The sequence below is a fragment of the Ranitomeya variabilis genome, chromosome 8 (genome assembly GCF_051348905.1).
Source record: "Ranitomeya variabilis isolate aRanVar5 chromosome 8, aRanVar5.hap1, whole genome shotgun sequence".
NCBI lineage: Eukaryota > Metazoa > Chordata > Amphibia > Anura > Dendrobatidae > Ranitomeya > Ranitomeya variabilis.
Genome location: NC_135239.1, coordinates 78242239 through 78262098, shown reverse-complemented (window position 1 = coordinate 78262098; position 19860 = coordinate 78242239). Strand labels below are relative to the sequence as shown.

The window sequence follows — 19860 nt, the reverse complement described above, 5'->3', positions numbered from 1 at the left end:
CATGTAGGGCTGCTCGGCTGAAAGAGCTGGCCGATCTGCTGCCTAAGAGACCAAGGATCAAAAAACCATCTCGTCCTCGGAAAAAGATGAAGATAAAGGACCTACTATCGGCTCCTGCAGTGCAGCCCAGGTTAGCTGTTCGTATTTAATAACTAGAATCAGATTGGACACTTCTGCAGTGTGTGTCTAACTATTACTTATTCCATCAGACACTACTCCTTTTGTAAATTGCCGTGCCTGCTGCAGCGCAAGATGTATTATACATTGCATCTGTATAGATGAATTTTTGCACGATAATGCCTCTAAAACAGCCATTGTGCCTTATGGTGCCTTCACTACATGTTATGGCACGATCATGACATGTGGAAAGAGCGCCTTGAGACAGACATAACGAATTTAGATTGTGAGCCCCCAATGTGACAACGATGATGATGGCTGTAAAGCGCTGCGGAATATGTATAAGCATAACTCATAGAATAAATCCCTCTATAAACCGCTGCTTTTGGTAGAAACTTAGCATTAAGCACATAGAATGATTGATAATGTAATTGTGCCCCTGGCGAGACTCTAATTCAATGTATGAGAGAGGTATTAAAATCATTTAGAAGGTAGCCGTTTGTATAATGTTATATTGTGCTAAAACGTTATTAATAATAATAATAATAATAATCTTTTTATATGGCGCTAACATATTCCGCAGCGATTTACAGTTTGCGCACATTATCATCACTGACCCCGATGGGGCCCACAATCTAAATTCCCTATCAGTATGTCTTTGGAATGTGGGAGGAAACCGGAGAACCCGGAGGAAACCACCAAATATCCAGGAATGAATCTAAGTGCAAGATACTGAATTTAATAAACATTATTATTTTGATTCCAGCCATCCCCACGCACCTTTGTTGCCATCTGAGGTTTTTGAGCAGTCACGTGCAATTTGGTCAAAGAGAATGGAAATTCACATTCCTGCTGACATAACCACAGCCGCCGATGGTAAGCAAGTTGGAGGATTTCCGATGTCAAAAAATCTAATGCGGCAGTGGTGCCTAGGATTGGAGAACCGTGCGATATGCTGCTTTATATTAGTCCCTTAATGACCTATGATATATATTTGCATCATCTGAAGCTAAGGAAAGCATGCAGCGGGCTCAGAGGTTGCGCCTGCTTCATACCAGGCAGCCTGTAGTACATACTGTACCTGGCATCTGCCTGCAACTCCGGCAACCAGAGATGGCTCAGTTTTTTACATCAGCATTTCAATGTCGTCATTGCTCGCACCACTCGCCTGTCCGCTGGGAACCTTATTGGGGCTGCAACACTGTCATATTGAAGCTTGTATTATAAGCGATCCAACAATCACAGGCTCAAGTTCTGAATGAGTCCTCTCTGAGGTCTAAAATTAAAGTAAAAAATGAAAAAAAAATAGTCTTTAAATGTAAAAATTCTGATTTATTCTCCCCTTTTTCCCTATTAAAAGTAAACATATTTGTATTGTGATTCCTAAAAATGTCCTATCTATCAAAGTAAAAAAATGTAAACTGTTTAAATCCACACAAAAAATCAAGGTTCTATTTTTCGGTCTCTGCTTGTTCCAACAAAATATAATAAAAGCTATCAAAATGTCATGTGTATCCCAAGGTGTTATCACTAAACATGTCACCTCGGGGAAGAAAAAAACAATCCCTCACTCACCTCCATGGATGTAAAAGTAATAAAGTTACAGATCTCAGAAAATGGCTACAAACCTTTTTTTTATGTAGATTTTCTTAAATACTAGAAAAATATATATGGCAGTAGTTATGAATTTCTGCATTGCTTATTCCACAGAGATTCCCAGCTGTAGAAGAGTTTGCCTTTAGACTTCATTATCCTTGATTCATGTGCTCAGTTAGATGTGGAAGCATCAGGCTCATGGGGATACATGATTAACCCCTTTCCGACCTTAGATGTATAGGTGCATCTAAGGTCTTTTCCCCCTGTCTGCTGCAGGCTCCGGCGATGAGCCCTCAACTTTTCCTGCACATGTCAGCTGATATATCATTAGCCGACATGTGCACCTAACAGCCATGGGTGGAATCGTGATCCACCCATGGCTGTTAACATATTAAATGCGTCTGTCAATCTCAGACAGCAGCATTTTAACATGCTCACAAATTCTGCCCATCGGCGCCCTGTGGTTGTCATTGCCAGATAGCTATGAGTGCTTCCCTATACCCCAAAAACAATTGTGGTATTGCACTTTTATTGCAATTTCACCGCACTTTTTAGATTTTTTTTTTCCAGTACATTGTATGGTAAAATCAATGGTATTGTTCAAAAGTGCAACTCTTCCCACAAAAAAAACAAGCCCTGAAATGGCCATATTGTCAGAAAAATAAGTCATAGCTCTGGGAAGAAGGGGAACAAAAAATGGAAAAACCCAAGGTGGTGAAGGGGTTAATTCTGATTCTCACAGATGTCCTTATTTTTCCTAATAAATTGTCCGGTTCACAGATCATGTATTTTGATTCCTCCAGCCACTGCTTATCTTTCGGACCCTGAAGTGGAGCCTGGGAGAGATGGAGAAGTTTTTGGGTTTGGAAAGATTTATCCAAGTACTGAGCCCAAGGATGAGGAGGAGAATGAGGAGGAGGAGGATGATTTGCTCAAGGAATTTATCTCCAGGAGGGAGCTGGAGAAGGGAAGGGTTTCTAAAGAAGGTACGTGTGTGATGACAGATATACTGTGTATTTGGCTGACCAAAGATGGGTCTTCTCTTCTGGAAGACACTCTTCATAAAATCAATTACAAAGCTTAGAAAGCAGGGTGGATAAAAATCAATGTTTTTTTAAAAAAATCAAAAAAATCGGATTTTTTTGATTTAAATCGGATTTTTTTGATTTAAATCGGATTTTTTTCAATAAACTGCTTTTTGAGGAAAATATTTTACCATCCAAAGGTTCTTCCATCATGAGATAAAGCTGAGTTGTTTAACTCAGTAGAATAAAGGCTGTATATGTGTAACATTCACAATGCCATGCTCTTCCAGAGGTTTCTGTAGGATGCTGACTATCCAACAAGTTTGGGCATGTCAACTGAATGGAAAAAGAAACTAAACCAAAAGTGAAACCAAGCTAGAAGTGTGGAATTAAAGGGGCAGTATGAACAAAATGTGGAGGCTATTAATAGTTTATACAATTAAGACATGCTGCTTTTAAACACCTACCTATTGCCATATAGTAAAACAAAAAAGATTTTTACTTACTTTGGGGTCCCCCCCTCACCCTGGCGTTAGATCGTTGCCCCTAGTTTCGTCCGTGTAACTATGGGCGCACATGCGCACTGCTCTCACTTCTCATTTTAATCGTGATTTATATTAAAAAAAACCTTTTGATATAAATCAGTGATTTAAATCGATCCGATTTAAATAGAAAAAAATCTTTTGATTTAAATCGTGATTTAAATCATGATTTAAATCGGCGTGATTTAAATCAATCCACCCTGTTAGAAAGAAGAATAACTATTACTCCGTTTGTTAATCGGCCCTTGTATAATGATGACACAGAGATCTATACTGTGGTCTGACATGAACCCTTTAAAAGGGAACAGAAGTTTCATCAAACTTTGTATGTTTACTGGCGAATACAAGCAACTTTGTAATAAATCTTATTAGGGAAATCGGCTTTCTTCGCCACCGGCTCCTGAACTTGTCAGCCACAGCCTGGTCTTCATAGGAGAGCTTACATGGCAGACATGAGGGGGTGGCAGTAAGGGCCTCCACTGCCATGGGAACAGATTGCCAACCCGTCATTCCGTTAGGTGACCGCCATCTTGAAGGCTTAAATTCCATTGCCATGCTTGACAGCAGTATTTTCAGAGGTTAAAGGTTAATGTTCATACCCGGGTACAGTTTGGTATAAAAAGTTGGACTCGCATTTAGGGCAAGTCTTTCTCACTGTTGCCGGTCTCTGCCATTGGCTGTGGCGCTGACATCTGTCAATAGTAGTTCGGTGCCAGTCAGTGAGCCCAGCGGCTCTAAGTGGTGCATTCTATCTACACTGATTGGCTGCCTCACTGACGCACTACATGGAGCAGGCTCAGCTCCTGAACCTGCTCTGTACAGTATTAGTGACAGCATGTATGGCGACCATGCACTAAGGTGTATAGTGCAGGACATATATTTTTGTTGTAGCTTTATGTTCATTAGCAGTATAGATGAGCCATTCTAAAAATTATTTGAGTCAAAATGAAGTAACTAAATACATGGCCCAGGATATTAAAGGCTATGGACACTTATGACATAGAAAAACATTTTTATAATTATTAATACCTTTTGGGTAAAACTTGCTGCATTTCTATTGCTTAATCCATTTTCAGACCCTGTTTGCAATCTGCTCCTAGTTTTTTTGTTTTTTTTTTCTCCTCCTCCCCTATGGGAGTATGTCTCCTAAGTAATATAGGCTGAATACGAGCTGTATATCCAGGATACTGCTGTCTTCTCTAGCTTGTGAATCAGCACAGTTCTGAAACAAAAAAGAAAACTAAAAGACAAAACACTGTGCTTTCCTCATCTTCAGCTTATATTCTCTGCCCTCCCTGAGATTGACATGCTTTCCCCTCCTTGTACACTGCAGATTGGAAAGCGTGTGAGTATCAGGTTAATTTGTATCGGTGTTGCAAAGCACCGACCTTAAGTGCTAAGTGTTACAGTGCTGTCCGTTACAGGCAGTGTTGGCAACCATTTACTACATGGTCAAATTGAGTCGAGTGATCTATTCTGTGATGAGCAGAAGTGCCCCTTTACGCCCTCCTAATGCCCCAATATGGCTCCTGCCTAATCATTGCATGATTGTATGATTTTACTTGTAATGCATCTATAACAAGGGTTTTGTGTTTTTTTTGGTTGGGGGGATTCTCTTCTCTTTTAGAAATGCGAAAGCTCTCTGTGTTTAAGAACTATGATCCCGGAGAGCCAAATTGCAGACTCTATGTGAAAAACTTATCAAAGCAAGTTACAGAAAAGGTATGCCGATAATTTGATTTGTGGATGTGAATTGTTATTCTCGTCATCGCTTCTCAACATTTTTGCTTTTCACTTTACCAGGATCTGAAATTTATATTTGGGAAATTTATTGATTTTTCATCTGGCACTGAAGCAAACATGTAAGTTGCACTAGTCGGTGCATGTGTGTGTTTGTTTGTATAAACATTTTATGTTTTAGCCAACTCATTTTTTAAATCGTTGAATAAATTGTCGGAGACTGAAACAGTGTTTGATCTTAGTTCTTGGTTACTTGCTCTTACTGAAAACAAATCTTGTCTCGTCCTGTTAGTGGTCATAAGCCGAGCACTCGCCCCAGCTATTCCGCCATCCCCACCTCACTCCCCACAGCTTAAAAGCCAACCACTCGCCCCAGCTATTTCACCAACCTCCGCTTATAAGCCAACCACTTGCCCCAGCTGTTCCGCCAACCACTTGCCCCAGCTATTTCGCCAACCTCAGCTTACAAGCTAACCACTTGCCCCAGCTGTTCCGCCAACCCCAGCTTACGAGCCAACCACTCGCTCCAGCTATTTCGGCAACCTCAGCTTATAAGCCAACCACTTGCCCCAGCTATTCTACCAACCTCAGCTTACGAGCCAACCACTCGTCCCAGCTTACGAGCCAACCACTTGCCCCAGCTATTCCACCAACCCAGATTACAAGCCAACCACTCGCCCCAGCTATTTTGCCAACCCCAGCTTGCAAGCCAACCACTTGCCCCAGCTATTCCACACACCACATATTACAAGCCAACCACTCGCCCCAGCTATTTTGCCAGCTCCAGCTTACAAGCTAACCACTCGCCCCAGCTATTCCGCCAACCCCAGCTTACGAGCCAACCACTCGCCCCAGCTATTCCGCCAACCCCAGCTTACAAGCCAACCACTCGCCCCAGCTATTCCGCCAACCCCAGCTTACAAGCCAACCACTCATCCCAGCTATTTCAATATTGCAGGTTTGATATTCGGCTTATGACAGAAGGACGGATGAAGGGACAAGCATTTATAGGCTTTCCCAATGAAGATGTTGCTGCAAAGGCCTTGAAACACACCCATGGATATGTACTTTTCAACAAGCCAATGGTCATTGTATCCTTTTATGAAACTTGTCTTTTACATTTTGCAGATTAGTTATTGCTACAGAGAGCCACAAATTAATCATTGATCACCATGACAACTGTTGTATATTCTATAGGGGCAAAGATCCTAATTCCAGGGGGATCACTATCTGGGCTTGAGCAAGTTTTGATAACAGCTGTTTTATCTCCTGCAGTTCTGCTAGTCGTTTTTGCTATGTAGTTCTTAATATTCTTGAACGTTGGCTATTGCTGCCCCCACACGCCCTCCATTGGCATTTTTCTGTATTCTCAGCATAAGCTGTCAATCAATAATGTTTGTAGGCTTAGACAGAACATATTGAGAGGGCTAACAGAACTATTGTAAATTAAATTATGAATTTATCAAACTACAGCCAACTCTGGTTTGTCCTGATGATAAAGTTTGGAACTTCGTTGACTAATAACCCGCCTTCCTAGATATTGTCTACTGTACGGCAGCACAGATTAGCACAAACTTTCCTTTTATCTTTAAAATCCGTAGATAAAACATAACTTTTTGCTAAATAGAGGTGTTTAGAGAAATGTTTAATATTTAAAAGTATTTTATTTTATCACATTTCTCAGAGAACCGCTTTAAATAACTCCTGGAATTGGAGATAGTGCTACTTAGTGATACTAGCTTACTAGGATGCAAACTTTACACCGGAGTGCTGCACTTAAAAGAATCTGTTAACCAGGTTTTTTAAACAATGTCTGATGGCAGCATAATCTAGGGGTACAAACCCAAATGTCAGTGTTTCACGTTTTCTGAATGCTGACCTCTGTATAAGCCTTTCCACCCCACATCACTGATTGAAAGCTTTCTGAAAATACTGTGCATAGGTAGAAAGCTGCCAATCATTGATTGTGGTGGGGTTATGCAGAGCTCAGCTGATTAGTCTGCTGCTGATAAAACATTGATTTTTATTAAAGCTAAAGTAAAACAGCTCAGTAAGGTCCACAATGCTAGAATCCAGGTCTATGGTTTTACATTATGCTGCTATAACCTGGTGAGAGATTTGCTTGAACTGTTCTGTAATGAACAGATGAGAACTATACATATTGTGCTGCACTTTAATCTCTCCGTGCAGGTTGTATACATTGATGGATAAGAGTAGCTGGCTTTAAGCAAATGCATTAAGTGCCGAAACAGAGTTAACTTCAAAACTGGTCTGTATATGTGAATAACTTCTGCTTCCTTATTACCTTAAGTCAACACCAGCAATTTGCCCGATCGGCTCGTCCAAAGCCCAACACTGTTAAAACACGGACCAAGAGATAGTGGTGTAGGTAAGTTCTACAAGTCTTGGTAGTGTGCACCCGGATGACGGCCACATCTCAGGGACACTAGAAATGAGGAAGGCTTCTTTGTTAGGACTGGTCTTATCTTGGAACGCGAATGGTGAAAAGAGAAGTGATTTATAATATTTCATTCTAATTAAATGTCAATTCCCAAAATAAAACTATCAATTAATTAAAAGTGGAACATTTACTTTTCCAAGTAGGAAGCCATCGAGATTAAAATATGGTTGATGGTTTCAATGCCAATCAACTCAGCTGGGACACTTGTGTCATTCACAGTGGGGGACTCAAGTGCAACACTTTACATTTCTCAGCATCAGGCGCCCCCAGTTGTCTTAAGAATCAGCCACTTGAATGCCTGTAAGTTACATAGGGAAGCATTTGTCCATTACATTGTGGTAACGTTATTACTAGTGATGAGCCAATATACTCGTTACTCGAGATTTCCCGAGCATGCTCAGGTGTCCTCCGAGTATTTTTAGTGCTCGGAGATTGTTTTCATCACCTCAGCTGAATGATTTACATCTATTAGCCAGCATAAGTACATGTGGGGGTTGCCTGGTTGCTAGGGAATCCCCACATGTAATCAAGCTGGATAGTAGCTGTAAATCATCCAGCTGCGGCGAATAAAACTAAATCTCCGAGCACTAAAAAATACTCAGAGGACACCCGAGCGTGCTCGGGGAATCTCGAGTAACGAGTATATTCGCTCATCACTAATTATTACATTTCCTTTAATAGTATGTATGTTTCAGGACTGAAAACTCCCAAGGAGTAACAAAGCTGTTGGCCATAAACAGATCTTTCTAAATTTCAACCCCTTTAATTGTCCTTTGATACATTATATGGAGAAAAGTATAGGACACAGCACTTAAACGGGTTGTCCTGGACTTTTTATATTGCTGATCTATCCTTATGATGGGTCATTAACATCTCACAGGTGGGTGCGTGACACCCTGCACCGTCTTCAGCCGGCTGTTTTTTTCACGAGATGGCCAGATGTGCTCAGTTGCGGAGCAGAACTACACAGCTTTCTGTACAGTAGCTGCAGCCAGATAAGTCCACACCCTAATAATTTGAATAAGGGCACGTGTGGACTACCTGGTCGTAGGCACTGTACAGTTCACTTAGCTGTACGCTCTGCCACTGCACACATATGGCTGGTATCGGAACAGCTGATCGGCAGGGGTACTCGATGCCACTTCCCTGTCAATCAGATATTCATGACCTATCTTAAAGATCCCATTGTCACAGGTGTATAAAGTCCATCCCTTCGCCATGCAGTCTGCCTTTACAAACAGTTGTCATTCTAAAGAGCTCACTGAATTGGAGTACGACACCATGGTAGGATGCCACCATTGCAACGATAGTTCACGAGATTACCCTTTTAAGTATTCCTCAGTCATCTCCCAATGGTTTTACTGAAAAGCATTTAGTGACTAGAGCAACTCTGCTACGAAGTGGAGACCGTATTAGGTTAGAGTGGGATTACCAAGTGATGAGACGCATTATGCAGAAAAGTTGCTATAAAGCAGAGAACAAAACTTTCTTTGGTATTAACTTCAGCTCAAAACCTGTATGGCAAGACCTTTATGGCAAAAGTTTCAATAGCCGGGAAGCTGCACGTGAGTCTGACATTGCCACACATAGGATGGAGGGATGTAAAAGCAATCACCATGGCACTCAGGAGCAGTGCAAACATAGACAAAATCATTATTCATTTTGCACATCTGTCATCTGTTGCACAAGTCTGTGTTTAGTGAAGGCAAGGAGAACGTTGCCTGCATTACTGCTTTGTGCCAACTGTACACCGTGTTCCAAATTATTATGCAAATTGGATTTAAGTGTCAAAGATTTAATTGTTTTGTTTTTCAAATAAACTAATGGATGGCATTGTGTCTCAGGGCTCAATGGATCACTGAAATCAATCTTAAACACGTGATTGGTTTTCCAGGTGATTCTAATTAATGGAAAACTACTTAAAAATGATGTTCCACATTATTAAGCAGGCCACAGATTTCAAGTAACATGGGAAAGAGAAAGGATCTCTCTGCTGCCGAAAAGCATCAAATAGTGCAATGCCTTGGTCAAGGGATGAAAACATTTATATATTTCCGAAAACTTAAGCGCGATCATCGTACTGTTAAGAGATTTGTGGCTGAATCTGAGCACAGACGTGTTCATGCTGATAAAGGCATAATGAAGAAGGTTTCTGTCAGGCAAGTTCATCGGATGAAGAGAGCAGCTGCTAAAAAGTATTACAAACCAGCAAACAGATATTCGATGCTGCTGGTGCCTGTGGAGTCCCTTGAACCTCAAGGTGTAGGATCCTTCAAAGGCTTGCTTTGGTTCATAAACCTACTATTTGGCCACCCCTAAACAGTGTTCACAAGCAGAAACGGTTGCAGTGGGCCCAGACATACATGAAGACTAATTTTCAAACAGTCTTGTTTACTGATGAGTGTCGAGCAACCCTGGATGGTCCAGATGGATGGAGTAGTGGATGGTTGGTGGATGGCCACCATGTCCCAACAAGGCTGCGACATCGGCAAGGAGGTGGAGGAGTCATATTTTAGGCCGGAATCATGGGGAAACAGCTGATAGGGCCCTTTGAGGTTCCTGAAGGTGTGAAAAATGACCTCTGCAAAGTATATAGAGTTTCTGACTGACAACTTTCTTCCATGGTATAACAAGCAGAAACGTGCCTTCAGGAACAAAATCATCTTCATGCGTGACAATGCACCATCTCATGCTGCAAAGAATACCTCTGAGTAATTGGCTGCTATGGGCATAAAAGGAGATAAACTCATAGTGTGGCCACCATCTTCCCCTGACCTCAACCCTATAGAGAACCTTTGGAGTATCGTCAAGCAAAAGATCTATGAGGGTGGGAGGCAGTTCACCTCAAAACAGCAGCTCTGGGAGGCTATTCTGACTTCATGCAAAGAAATACAAGCAGAAACTCTCCAAAAACTCACAAGTTCAATGGATGCAAGAATTGTGAAGGTGATATCAAAGAAAGGTTCCTATGTTAACATGTAACGTGGCCTATTAGGATGTTTTGGAGTTAAATAGCTTTTTTGTTCAGTGAATGTGACCCTCTTAATGCTGCAAATTCCACAAATGAGCATTTTCAGTTCTTTAAAACATATCAAATGTTTAGAAATTCTACTGTGCCTAATAATTTGGAACAGCGCATTTTGTGTTTTTATTCATTTTGGAGATTATACTGTTATCATTGGGAGGTTTCTTCAATAAAATTCGGTGTATAATCTAATGGGTGATGACTTTTACTAGACTGACTGTCATTTGCACCGACCATTTAGGAAACTCAGAGAAAAATATCATTTGCATAATAATTTGGAACATGGTGTACAGTTAGGTGCAGGAGAGATCATGTTATAGGGTTGTTTTTCTGTAGTTGGCCTAGACCCTTAGTTCTAGTGAAGTGAAATCTTAATGCTCCAGCATATGAAGAAGTTTTGAACAATTCTAGCTTCCATGTTTCTGGGAACAGTTTGAAGGCCCTTTTCTGTTCTGTCCCCGTACAGAAAGCACACGGTCCATGAAGGCATGGCTGGGTGAGTTTGGGGAACAGGACTGGCATATAACAGAGCCCAGACCTCAACCTCATTGAACGCTTTTAGGATTATCTTGAATGGAAATTGCAGGCTTGGCCCTCTCATCCAACATCAGTGTCTGACTTCACAAATGACCTTATGGATGAATGAGCAAAAATTCTCAGATACCACCAAAATCTTGTTGAAAGCTTTCCCAGAAGAGTGGAAGCTTTATCAGCTGCAATGGGGGACCACTCCATATTCATGTCTTTAGACTAAAGGCCCCGTCTCACATAGCGAGATCGCTGCTGAGTCACAAGTTTTGTGACGCAACAGCGACCTCAGTAGCGATCTCGCTATGTGTGACACGTACCAGCGACCAGGCCCCTGCTGCGAGATCGCTGGTCGTGTCGGAATGGCCTGGACCTTTTTTTGGTCATTGAGGTCCCGCTGACATCGCTGAATCGGTGTGTGTGACACCGATCCAGCGATGTCTTCACTGGTAACCAGGGTAAACATCGGGTTACTAAGCGCAGGGCCGCGCTTAGTAACCCGATGTTTACCCTGGTTACCAGCGTAAATGTAAAAAAAAAAACCAGTACATACTCACATTCCGGTGTCCGTCAGGTCCCTTGCCGTCTGCTTCCCGCACTGACTGTGAGCGCCGGCCGTAAAGTGAAAGTACAGCACAGCGGTGACATCACCGCTCTGCTGTTAGGGCCGGCGCTCAGTCAGTGCAGGAAGCGGACGCCGGGGGACGCGAAGGTGAGTATGTAGTGTTTGTTTTTTTTACTTTTACGCTGGTAACCAGGGTAAACATCGGGTTACTAAGCGCGGCCCTGCGCTTAGTAACCCGATGTTTACCCTGGTTACCCGGGGACCTCGGCATCGTTGGTCGCTGAAGAGCGGTCTGTGTGACAGCTCCCCAGCGACCACACAACGACTAAACAGCGACGCTGCAGCGATCAGCATCGTTGTCTGTATCGCTGCAGCGTCGCTGTGTGTGACGGGGCCTTTAGAATGGGAGGTCAAAAAAGCTCCTGTAGGATTAATTTGCAAATGTCCCAGTAGTTTTGACTATATATACTGCAGGTGGCACGGTTTATCTACGGCAGCCTTGATCCTTTGCAGTTTGTAATTTGTCTTTACGTCTTCTGTCGAGCACAGACCTTGCACTGAAAAACAATTGCTATTCTTCTCCTTAAAGGATGGCCTTGTAGCTGATGTTTGACATGAAAAAAAAATGTATCCTTTCCTGTTGTATCCTTTTGCTCCATTTGATTTTTTTTTTAAGCCCCACATGAAGAACAGATGTAAGATCCTGGTCATATTTTCGCTCCTGTGCATTTCTGGTCATTTTGTTTTACTTCACTTTCTTATAGTAGCAAGAATGTTGGTCATGTGCAGACTAAAGTGGTGTTTTTTTTTTCAGAATTAAAACAATAATGCCTCAAAGCAGAGATTGTGATAAAATTACAAAATGACTTGCAGTTGCCTGGTAAATCCCTGATTACATCAGTTGATAACTGCAAGCGCATAGGATTCCTGCAGCCAATTAGTGCACCCACTGTGATGCTTGTACACACTGCATAAGACCACTGATTAGCTGCAGCGGTCTTTTGCACATGGTTGTCACATCATCACAGCAGGAGCGTTAACCAAGACCAGTCGGATGTAACTGGTATCACTTACTGTATATACTCGAGTATAAGTAGACCCGAGTATAAGCAGAGTCACCTAATTTTGCCATGAAAAACTGGGTAAGCTTATTAACTCGAGTATAAGCCAAGTATGTATTGTCCCCTCATCCCTATCCTGGTATGCATGGCTCCCTGTCCTTGTATGCATGGCTCCCTGTCCTTGTATGCATGGCTCCCTGTCCTTGTATGCATGGCTCCCTGTCCTTGTATGCATGGCTTCCTGTCCTTGTATGCATGGCTTCCTGTCCTTGTATGCATGGCTCCCTGTCATTGTATGCATGGCGCCTATAAAAAAGAAATAACACATCCTACTTACCTTGCCTGCACGCCCTCGCTGCATCTCATTCTGGCGCCAGCAGCTCTTCCGGCCGAACGATCACGTGTCACCGCTCATTAAAGTAATGAATATTCACTCGATGCCTATGGGAGTGGAGAAGGGTGAATATTCATTACCTTAATGATCGCTCGGCTGGAAGACTGGCACTGGAAGGAGAATGCAGCGAGGGCGCAAAGGGAAGGTATGTAGATTTCGGATGTAACTGCGCGCTATAAGAGAAATGAATATTCACAGCGCAGTGCATTTTCATTTCTCTTTAGCAGCGGGCTCAGTTGCAGCCGCAAGCTGCTGCCTCGGTAACCAGCTGCTCCCCGTTCCCCGCCGTCTTCCTGGGACAATGACTCATGTATAAACTGAGGGGGGCGTTTTTAGCACACAAAAAATGTGCTGAAAAACTCTGCTTATGCACGAGTGTATACTGTATTTTATGACAGCCCCTGTTTTAGGCAATGTTTAAAAAATCACTATTAACTTGCAGATAATATATGGCTAATAGCATTAAAAAGTTGCCGGACTGCCGTACAGAAAGTGGCTACCAGGAGAAAATTAATTTTATTCAGTCATGCAGCACTGTGAGCGGTAGCAGCTGTAAGCACAACCCGGACATTTGACTAACATCCAGCTCTGCACAGAGGTACTGTAAAGCCGTCTATCAGTCCAAGTGCTGGTTGTGCTTACAGTTGCCGCTCACAATGCTATGAACTGTCTGTTTGCAGTTTTTTGGAGGAATTAAGACTTCTTTTTCACCGGTAGCCGTACTTTGTCAGGCAGCCGGTCACCTTAATGCTGTTGACCTACAGACTATCCCTATATCTGTTTATTTATTGCATCTGAGCTGACGGGTTCCTTTTAAATGGTTTTTATATGCATATTGTTTGACTGGGGGTCCTTTTTATGATGTCTTATAAGGAATGTAAATTCCTTTGCAAAACAGAGTTGTATGATCCGTTTGTCATTTTTCGTCTGCCATTTACACTCTGGCATGTCTCCATGAATTCATGACATTTGAATTTTTAGCAGTTTGCTCCAATTTAGTTAGAAAATTACATTTGCATCAAATGTGTTCACTGGGAATTGAATGTGCCTTTAGAATTTGCTGTGGTTGCCAGAGCCCACACCATTATAAATGCAGCTCCCTGTCCAGTCCTCTGTAATGCTCTCTGCAGCCTCTTCCTTGCTTCCTCACCATCCTCACTCTGCACAGGGACTTTCAGCACTAAGTAGACCACTGATGTCCGATGTACATTTCCTGAGGCCTTTTTCGTGTGTAAGCGGATATATGTCGTGATAGGAGTAGTGTTTTTTTTTCTCATTTTTGTCCCTTCACTAAGCAAATGGTTGGCTGACTGCCGTTTTGCTGAATTCACACAATGCAAATAAACAAATGCTAAGAATCGGGACAATCTGGTTTTTTTTCCGTAGAATTGGATGAGAGTTCAAACTGATCACTCCTCACTAGTGTCTACTGTTCATAGCCCACTTTTTTGCTAGCTGTATATTTGCTGCTTCTGTTTGGCTTGATTGATCTGCACAGAATAGCTCAAAGGGATTGTGCCAAGTTTGTATCGTGGGTCTGCCTCCGAGAAGCCCACCAATTTCAAGAACAAAGCTTTTAACAGAGTAACGAACGCTGAGTATGCATACATCTGCTCCTTTCATTGTTATTCGGACTGTCCGTTGTCTCTGGGACTCCATCCCGGAATGAATGAATGAATGGAGTGGAGGTGTATATTTTAAACATTTTAGATGGCTCTACACAGGCAAACATTTGATAGGACTATTCTTGTCGACTACAGTTACAGATTCTGGTTCATCTGTTAAGACTTACTGAATGATACTGTGATGTGACCGTTTCAAAAAGGGAGCTTGCCATTAGATTCATGCTGTCTGTGGGTCAAACAGCATGAATCAGACACTGACTGTACATGAATGCTTTGTTACAGAGAAAATTGGTTGGAAATCTAGCTGAGAACTATGGAGAGAGACCGGACTAGTCTGATGTCCCCAGCCGCCTTCTTCCCATCCTGCCTCAGTTGTTTGATAGGTCTTTCCTTGTGTACACTCTCCCACTGAGCTAGTCGGGTCTTTCTCCCTATAGCCACCAGCCCGCTTTGAAACTATTTTCCCTGAAATACTGCATCGTTTGTGTAAAACATACCTGTGCGAGTGCATTCAGGCTCGGACTCTTGCTCCACATGGTTTAGGTGCAATGAATCCAATGACAGGTTCCCCATATGTATTGATTTTACAGACCAGGCACCAATGTACTGTTCACAATTGATCTCTCTCATATTCCAGGTGAAATATTCTTATGTTCTTGGGAACGGTGCAGGACGTTGGACCAAGGCTACAACAGTGAGAAATATTCTGCATCGTACATTTTATACTTTTTTGTTGTTGTTAATTGTATAAATAAACATAATTTTACAAAAAACAGTGATACTTTTTTTTTCTGTGGTTGTTGTGTAATTGTTCATTTGGTCAGAATGATTCCACTAAGTTTATGGGTCAATAGTGAATACCTATAATTCACCAGAGTAGTAAAGGACCCTCCTCAAATAACCACAAACCTGCAACACATAAGTGTAGATGCCAAAAGTAAAATTAATACATTTTTTAGAAAACAAAATGAGGATATCAAGCCCAGATATCAACTTGTCACTGAATCATAAAGCACATAAATAACAAATGTGAATAGTGCCTAACAGTGATGCAGTCTATCAGAGAAAATACCAAGTGGATTCCTGCAAAAGTCAGTCTGACAGACTGTGGGCATGGTCAGTACAGAAGTATCCAATAGGGAAAGTGCAGTGCCTTGAGAAAGTATTCACCCCTTTTGGCATGTTCCATGTTCTGCTACATCACAGCCCTTAATTTCCCTGTTTTTTGAGGGTTTGCATCAGTATATGTAAAGAACATGCTTTTAACTGAGCATTTTGGTTTTCTTTCTATTGTGAAGAAAACCACAAATCGGATAAGACGAGGTGGGTGAGGGATCAGTGTAGGCCTCCTGTACTGTGAGCTCTGATACCACATGCCAAACCTCTACCTGCTTTCTTGCTGAGCTACACTTAGGTGGGACAAATATCAGTTTTCTAGACTACCACTGTCAGAAAAATTTAAGGATAGGAACACGGGTAGTTGAGTCCTAGGAAGTGGAGGACTGACTGTCTCGGAGGCCTACTGCTACAGGCAACACACATGAAGGAGAGCCAACCAGGATTGTTAACATTTCCAAAAATTATTGGCAGACACCACAGAAGTTGCATCAATTTCACCACAATAGAAATAGTATAATAGGGACTGACAGGTCTTCCACTACACCTAGTCCAGCAGATGGACACCCAACCTGGGGTTTTCACTTTTTAACAAATGAGGGCCTGATACCACCAAAGTGGAATAACTCACTAGACTAGAAATGGTTTAATTGGGTCTGACATGTCTTCCACTACAGCTAACCCAGCAGATGTAGACCAAACATGACTTCACATTTCTGAAATTTGTGTTATCGGCAGCAACCACACTAAAGATATCAGAGTGCAATTACTTGACATTAATGCATCACACCAAAATATGCAATATCATCTAGTCTGTAGAGACTGCGATTGGGGTGCAAACGTCTTTGGAGATTTATAACTTGTTCATCTTAAGGAAAGTTAGGCGGTTTACACTTTCATGGGACAGCCGGCTGCACTTATCCATCAGGACCCCACCAGCAGCGCTAAAGGCATGTACTGAGAGAACGCTGTCTGTCGGGCACGATAAAACCTCCAAGGCATGTGAGACGAGCTCAGCCCACGCCTCCATTTTGGAAGACCAAAATGTGAAAGGGTCCAAACCCTCCCTGATGGTATTGATATTCGGTTCTAGATACTCCTGCATCATCCTCTCCATTTGTTTACCACATGTAAGACTTGGACTCTTGTGCTCTGTAAAGTGATATGTGCCACATCCGTACTGCGTTGGCCCAGGCTATACAACATGACATACTAAGTCAGGGCTCCTTGCTGTTGCAACATGTGCAGAGTCGAAATCCACCATGTCGGCACATCGCATATCAACCTGTTAACTGGCATGGACAAAGACCTCTGTATCGATGCAAGTCGATGACCTGAGGGGTGCGAACGGAAATGAGCACACAGCTTTCGTGCTTTCTGGAGCAGCTCACCCAGGTGGAGAAAACGCTGTACCACCAGGTTAAGGACGTGAGCCATGATAGGCACGTGTGTGAGCTTGCCTCACCGTAGGGATGCCATCAGGTTTGCACCGTTATTGGACACGGCCTTCCTTGGATGCAGGTTCAACCGAGACGGCGATTGATCAAATTCAGCCTGTAGAGCTATTCACAACTCTTCAGCTGTATGACTGCGATCTCCAAGGCATACCAATTTTAATACTACGTGATTGCGGTGAGCCCTGGCTGCGCAGTATGGAGGTGGTGGGGATTCACTCTGCACTGTTGGATGTCTCATTAAGACAGGTTCAGGGCGCAGGTGGAGACCCTAGAGAAGATTGCGGAGGCAGAGCAGTGGAGCAAGTGTTAAATGTAGAGGTTTGTCCTGCAAGCCTTGGGGATTCCATGTGTATCTACCAGGCGCAAAGGCAGCATTTCTGTGGCCAACAGATTGGAGATGGTAGAGTTCAACCTCTTCGCTTTGTCATGCATAGGAGGAAACCATCTTTTAGATCACCATAGCTGCGGAACCATGGGCTGGCTGCAGTACTAAGAGAAGGCCGAGTGGTGAACCGGACAAACTGCTGGACCATGAGAGAGGTGCAGGTGGAGATGTTATGGTGAATTAAGAAAGCTGTGGTGTGCTCGTTCTCTGAGATCGGACAAAAACAGCATGCATGTACGCTTCCATTACAACTGATGACGGGCTCTAAGCGTGACAGAAGTGGGTAAAAAAGCCACGGTTCTGTGGACGAAGACCTGCATCTCAATAGTTGGCACGGTAACAGGGGGAGGAAGAAGCAGCAGATGCGATTGATGGGGCAGCTGATGGTTGTTGAGGTCTTCTGGTCTGCATTTTTGCGCAGTGGGATTCCCACAGTAAAGCATGTTACTTGCTCATGTGAAGGTTCATACTTGTAGTAGTTAACTTATTGCACTTTTTACCTCAACTCCATTTTCCAGGACGTCCCTCCTGACAGCACCATGGAGGACGTCCTCCTCCCCTTGCTGGGACAGGAAACACACGAGAGTTTAAAAGGTCATGTCCCACCCCCAAATCCTCAGTGTTTTTCCTGTCCCTGCAAGGAGGGACTCACGAGAGAAGCTGCGCAGGCTTACCAGAGCTCGGGGATCGTGTGGCTTGCCAATACCCTTCCCCCTGCCAAGTGGCTCAGAGTAGAAACTCCGGGTGGGGAGTCCCTCTGCTCCAAAGACCAGGAGCGGGACAAGGCTCCTGGTGGCAGCTGCTCCTCCCAGGGGGAGGCTCTCGGCTGCGGATGCGGTTCCATGTGGCAGGGAGTCGCGGCATCCAGGGCGGTGCTAGTCCTGCATGGCGTCTTCCGGAACTCCGAGGGAACCGCGTCAATTCTGGTATCGCGTCATCCGGTAATCGTCACTTCCGGTGACGTAAAGCGGGGAAGTGCGTGCGCTCCAGCGTTGGAACGCATAGCAGCAAGGGCGCTCCATCCCAGCGTCTAGAGTCACTGGGACCTTCTGTCTACCACAGCAATTGTGCCATGGAAGGAGACATGCTCGGCGATGAAGGGGTAAGTGCGCATAGCGCAGACTTCCCTCACTGCACTTCCGAAAATTCAGGCCTATCCTATTTACTCCCTATCTTATGTCATTTAAGGGTAAGGGAACCCCCGCTATCCCCCCCCGCACCAGCTAAAAAACCCAGCAAGGTCTCTACAAAGTCTAACAGATGCCCCATATGACACGTGAAACTCCCGGACTCCCACAGCAAGACCTTGTGTGCATCTTGCACATCTAAGGTTATGAGGGATGAACAATCTTCTTCACTTCTTTAAAAAATGAGGTCCTTAATCCGGGAAGAGGTTCAGGCTTCCATGTCCAGCATTTCAGGGCAGTCCAGCCCCATCCCAGGCTGCAAGAGCCAGACGGGAGCGAGACCTGAGAGAGCTGGAGTTTAGTTCTGAGGACAGGTCCGACCCAGAGGGCTCAGTCTCAGAAGAAGAGGGGGAGCTCCCCTCAGGGAGCCAAGACCATAGAAAATACCTCTTCCAGGCTGAGGAGATGAACGAGCTCGTGCAGGCAGTGAGAAGCACGATGCAGATAGAAGAGACATCCAAGCCACAATCCAGACAGGACCTGATGTTCAGGTAACGTTGACAGACAGTCTTTCCCGTTAGCGAACATATTAAAGCTATGATACTGGAAGAGTGGAAGGAGGCTGAACGTCGGCTGGTACTGTCTCGTGACTTTAAGGCTCGCTTACCATTCGATCCTGAGGAAGTTAAGTTATGGGAGGAAATACCCAAGATAGACGTTCCGGTGGCAAAGGTCGTCAAAAAGACTGCCATACCCTTTGAGGACTCATCCAATTTGGGCGATCCCATGGACAGAAAGGCTGACATACTTCTTAAAAGGCACCAAAATAAATACCAATCTTGCGGATATACTCATTTATAGTAAGATCCCTTGTACAGGACGTGCCCATTGCACTCCAATAGGGAAAAGGGGAGGGGCAAAACTCCCAAATCAACATGTATTAATAAATTAGAAAGAGCATGGTGCCCCAGGACCAGCAAATAAACAACATGATCAAATAATTTATAAACTTAAATTTTATTAGTGTACTACAAAAAATTGTTAAAAACACAGTAATATGAGGATATGGTGTGTGACAACTGCGTCCACCACACAA

General features: G+C 43.4%; 1 protein-coding gene across 2 annotated transcripts in view; it reads left to right on the top strand.

Annotated features, from left to right (window-relative positions):
* Positions 1-15448, top strand: part of LOC143788043 (RNA-binding region-containing protein 3-like) — a 45446-nt gene extending 29998 nt beyond the window's left edge. The window contains exons 8-15 of one of the 2 annotated variants that reach the window (XM_077277383.1): positions 8-130; positions 884-993; positions 2517-2699; positions 4908-5002; positions 5084-5142; positions 5979-6111; positions 7342-7409; positions 15317-15448. In XM_077277383.1, the coding sequence (XP_077133498.1) occupies positions 8-130; positions 884-993; positions 2517-2699; positions 4908-5002; positions 5084-5142; positions 5979-6111; positions 7342-7401 (763 nt within the window). In that variant the 3' untranslated portion in view covers positions 7402-7409; positions 15317-15448. Of the gene's footprint in view, positions 1-7; positions 131-883; positions 994-2516; positions 2700-4907; positions 5003-5083; positions 5143-5978; positions 6112-7341; positions 7410-12188; positions 12953-15316 lie in introns of those variants that run through there. The other variant, XM_077277382.1, reaches the window with a different exon arrangement.
* The last annotated feature ends 4412 nt before the right edge of the window (positions 15449-19860 follow it).